This window comes from Myotis davidii, unplaced genomic scaffold (assembly GCF_000327345.1).
Source record: "Myotis davidii unplaced genomic scaffold, ASM32734v1 scaffold46, whole genome shotgun sequence".
NCBI classification, from domain to species: Eukaryota; Metazoa; Chordata; class Mammalia; order Chiroptera; family Vespertilionidae; genus Myotis; species Myotis davidii.
In genome coordinates this window covers 3369596-3374521 of record NW_006383006.1, presented here as the reverse complement: position 1 = coordinate 3374521, position 4926 = coordinate 3369596, and the positions used below count along the sequence as shown (strand labels likewise).

At 42.3% G+C, this 4926-nt stretch overlaps 1 protein-coding gene across 4 annotated transcripts in view; it reads right to left on the bottom strand.

Moving 5' to 3' along the window:
• CDAN1 (codanin 1) overlaps nt 1–4926 on the bottom strand; it is a 20621-nt gene that overhangs the window by 13312 nt on the left and 2383 nt on the right. For all 4 annotated transcript variants that reach the window (XM_015557596.1, XM_006778041.2, XM_015557595.1 and 1 more), the window contains exons 7-9: nt 4828–4917; nt 4137–4212; nt 3391–3596 (exon numbers count right to left, since the gene is read on the bottom strand). In XM_015557596.1, the coding sequence (XP_015413082.1) occupies nt 3391–3596; nt 4137–4212; nt 4828–4917 (372 nt within the window). The remainder of the gene's footprint in view (nt 1–3390; nt 3597–4136; nt 4213–4827; nt 4918–4926) is intronic.

The following is a 4926-nucleotide window of genomic DNA, read 5'->3' as shown; positions in this document are numbered from 1 at the left end:
TTAAGGGTCAGATAAAGATCTTCACAGACAAGAAAAAGCTAAAGGAGTTCATCACCACCAAACAAGTATTATATGAAACGCTGAAGGGTATTGTTTAAGAAGAGGAAGAGGAAGAAGATAAAAAATATGAACAACAAAGTGACAACAAATACATACCAACAAGTGAATCTAAAAATCAAGTGAATAAAAAAACTGATGAACAGAATAAACTGGTGAATATAATAGAATCAGAGGCATAGAAAGGGAGTGGAGTGATAATTCTCAGGGGTAAAAGGGTGAGGGGGTGAGGGGGGTGAGGGAAGATATTGGACAAAAATCTTAAACCTATGGATGAGGACAGTGGGGGGTGGTAAGGGCATGGGGTGGGGTGGGAACTGCGTGGAGGGGCACTATGGGGGAAAAAAGAGGAACAACTGTAATAATCTGAACAATAAAGACTTATTAAAAAAAATAATTACTTCAAATGTAAATGTACTAAATGCTCCCATCAAAAGACATAGGGCAGCTGTATGGACACACACACACAAGAAAAGACCAGTACATATGCTGCCTACAAGAGACCTACTTCAGATTAAAAGACACAAAGTGAGCCCAGCTGGTGTGGCTCGGTAGTTGAGTGAGGACTCATGAACCAAGATGTTGCTTGCTTGATTCCGTCAGGGCACATGCCCTAGTTGTGGGCTGGATCTCCAGTAGAGGCCTGCAGGAGACAACTGATTATTTCTCTATCAGTGTTTCTATCTCTCCCTCTCCCCTCTTCAGTCTCTAAAAATCAATAAAAACATACTTTAAAAAAAGGGACACAAATGGAAAGTAAAGGGATGGAAAAGTTTTTAATGCAAATGGAAACAAAAAAAAGCTGGAGTAACAATACTTTTATCAGACAACCTAGACTTTAAACAAGGGCTGTAACTAGAGACAAAAAGAGCATTTCATAATGATAAAGAAGTTAATCCATTAAGAGGGTATAACTCTCGTAAACATCTATGCACTCAACACAGGCTCATCTAAATACATAAAGCAAATATTGACGGATATAAAGGGAAAGACAGATAGTAATACAGAAATGGTATGGGAGTTTAACACCTCATCAACATTAATGGGTATACCTTCCCGACAGAAAATCAACAAAGAAACAGTGATCTTAAATGAAACAAAGAAGCAGCAACCTTAAATGAAACAGATGGATTTAATTGATATTTTCAGAGCATTTTAACCCAAAGCAGAATTTACATTCCTTCAAGTGCACAGGGAGTATAGTCCAGGATAGATTACATGTTAGGCCACAAAACAAGTCTCAATAAATTTAAGAAGATTGAAATCATATCAAGATCTTCTCTGATCACAATGGTATGAAACTATAAATTAATTACAGAGAAAAAAAGTAAAAAACCACATTAAAACGTGGAGGCTAAATCACATGTTATTAAACAATGAATGGGTTAACAATTAGGTAAAGGGAGAAATCAAAAGACACCTTGAAACAAATGAAAATGAAGACACAGATGACCCAAAAAGTCTATGTGGCACAACCAAAGGAGTTCTATGAGGAAAATTCAGGTCTATGTCATGAAACAAGAAAAATTTAATATAAACATGGATGCAAGGTTGGTTCAAAATCTGCAAATGAATTAATGTGATACATCACATAAATAAAATGAAGGATAGATGTCATATAATCATTTCAATAGATGCAGAAAAAGCATTCGACAAAATCCAACTTCCAAAGTGAGATAGAGGGAACATACCTCAACATAATAAAGACCATCTATAATAATAAAAGCGTAATGTGCTAATTAGACCGGATGTCCTTCCAGAAGAAGCCGGGGCTACGAGGGAAGCCTGGGTCCTGGGTGCCAGAGGGAAGCTGGTGCCGGGAGCCAGGGGAAGGAAGGCCTACTCTTGCACAAATTTTGTGCATCAGACCTCTAGTATATAATAAACCCCTAGCTAACATCATACTCAACAGTGAAAATCTGAAAGCTTTTTAACATCAGGAAAAAGACAGGGATGTCCACTTAGTTTTATTCAACACTAGTGGCCCAGTGCATGAAATTCATGCAGAAAGGGGTGTCCCTCAGCCCGGCCTGCACCATTTCCAATCTGGGACCCCTCGGGGGATGTCCGAATGCCCGTTTAGGTCCAATCCCAGACGGACATCCCTCTCGCAATCCGGGACTGCTGGCTCCTAACCCCTCAACTGCCTGCCTGCCTGATTGCCCCTAACCACTCTGCCTGCCGGCCTACTTGCCTCCAACTGCCCCCCCTTCCACTCCCCCGGCTGCCAGCCTGATGACCCCCAACTGCCCTCCCCTACTGAAAGGGAGAAGGCATTCACCAATAACACATCTGATAAGGGGTTAATATCCAAGATACATATAGAACTCATACAACTAAACATCAAAAACACCAAACCAATTTAAAAATGAGCAGAGGATAGATCTAAGTAGACATTTCTCGAAAGAGGACATACAGATGGCCAACAGACATATGAAAAGATGCTCACATTTTTAAAATCTAAATGAAATATCACCTCACACCTTGATGGCTACCATCAAGACACAAGCAAGCGCTGGCTAGGATGTGGAGAAATAGGAACCCTGGTGTACTGTTGGCAGGACTGTAAATTGGTATAGCCACTATGTAAAACAGTAGGGAGGTTCCTCAAAACATTAAAAATATAACTATCATATGACCCAGCAATTAATTCCACTACTGGGTATTTATCCAAAGAAATCCAAAACACTAATTCAAAAAGATTTATTCACCAGTATGTTCATTGCAGCATTATTTACAAATGTCAAGTATGGAAGCAACCTAAGTGTCCACTGGCGGGCAAATGGATAAAGATGTGGTACATAGTGTAAATATAATGGAAATTACTCAGCCATAAAAAAATAATAAAATCTTTCTATTTGTGACAACATAGATGAACCTAGAGGATATTATGCTAAGTGAAATAAGTCAGAGACAAATACCGTATCATTTCACTAGCAAACAATATAAACAAACTTACACAAGAGAGTAACTGATGGTTACCAGAGGGGAGGGGAGTTGAGGATATGGGTGAAAAAGGTAAAGAGATTAAATTGATAGTTATAAAAACAGTCACAGCATAGGAAATATCTATGGCTTCAGGTGGGTACTAGACTTATCTGGGTGATCACTTTGTAAGCTAATCAATGTTATACACCTGAAACTAATATAATATTTAATTTCAACTGTAATTGGAAAGTGGAGGCAGGAAGTGTGAGCTAGGAGTCCAGATATCACCCAGTCCCACCCTGTTATATTCAGGCAAAGGAGAGAGAACTGTCTGCCCTTCTGGGAAGACAAACCTCTCCTGGACCTCTGTCCCACTCACTGCAAGACACAGGAACCTTTCTTTACCTGCTGGCACTCAGGATGAAGTCCCTGAAGAATCCCTGACAGCCTGGGAAGGAGGGGGGTGGGCAGGGCCCACAACTGCTCTGAGGGGCTGCAAGCCGTTCCTGTAGGCGCCGCAACCGTCCCAACTTGTCAGCTCCAAGCATATTTAACACATCTGGAGCCTCACCCAAGATAGTGCCCCCAGCACCACCAGGACTCTGACACATCTGGGGCAGTGGGGAGGAGAGAAATAATAATAATTAAAAAAACACAATAATTTTTTAAAAAGGATTGAACAAAATAAAGAATAAACATTTATGGAATGCCAACCCTCTACCAGGTGCCACAGATGCATTTTTTGAGAAAGGAGTATGTTCTTGTTTTACAGGTGAAGAAACTGCAACTGCAAGATGAAACATCTGCCTAGGGCCAATAGAGCTGGGATCTGAAACCAGGCCCATCTGAGGCTAAAGCCTATACTCTTTCTATCACAACAGAATTCAAGGGCTAGGAAGTAGTGAGAGGTTGGAGGCAGGCAGGAAGGTACGGATGTGAGAGGAGGCCCAGGAGTGGGGGTGCAGGGCATATGAGAGACTGCCTTGGCTCCTCTCTGACTGCCTGAGTTTCAACCACCACCCAAGAAGCAGAACTCCTGCTCAAACCCCAGTCCAGGACTTGACTGGCTGCCCCCACAATCGCAGCCATTACTTGACTGTCTTATCAGGCCTACTGTTCACTGTAGATTAATCTCCTACTGGAGGTATTACCTGGAGAAGTTGTTTTTGGAAAAGCCGAACAAAATGACTGTGGCTGCAAGCTGCAGAGAGTTGACCCATCATGGCTCTGAGGAATAAGAAATGGGAATGGAGTGTGAGGGAAGGAGAAAAGAGGTAGACAAGCCAATTCTTGGGCCTTTCAGCCCTTTACCAGGCCCTTTGAGCAGACCTCTGCCATAGCGGGCCAGCACAAGAAGGTAGGAATTCTCAACCTTCTGGCCCTTTAAATACAGTTCCTCATGTTGTGACCCAACCATAAAATTATTTTCATTGCTACTTCATAACTGTAATGTTGCTACTGTTATGAATCGTAATATAAATATTTGATATGCAGGAGGTCATTTGACCGCCAAAGCGGTCGCGACCCACAGGTTGAGAACCACTGGAACCAGCAACTTTGGCCAAAACTCAAGCAACTTGGAGTAAGAGCTTTGTCCTTTTCCAAGCATTCACCACCACAGAACCAGTATGAGTCATTTCTGAGTGGAAGGAGCTAGAGAGACAAATCCCTCCGAGTAGAGGCAGAATTGGCAGTACCTAGAGAGATTAAGGAGGACGAAGGATAACAGCTTCCGGCTGGAAGCAGTGGAGAAAAGCCTTCCTGCAACCAGCTACCCAAGCACCACTGAGCTGCTCGCTGCTGGAAGCAGCAAGACAAGGTGACCAGTATTTGAGCACCTACCTGATCCTGCTGCCCAAGCCCTTCTCAAAATCCCAGCCAGGCTCCTCATGGCGATCTTCCCACTCTCGAAGCACCTCATAAAACACATCCCTGACAGAC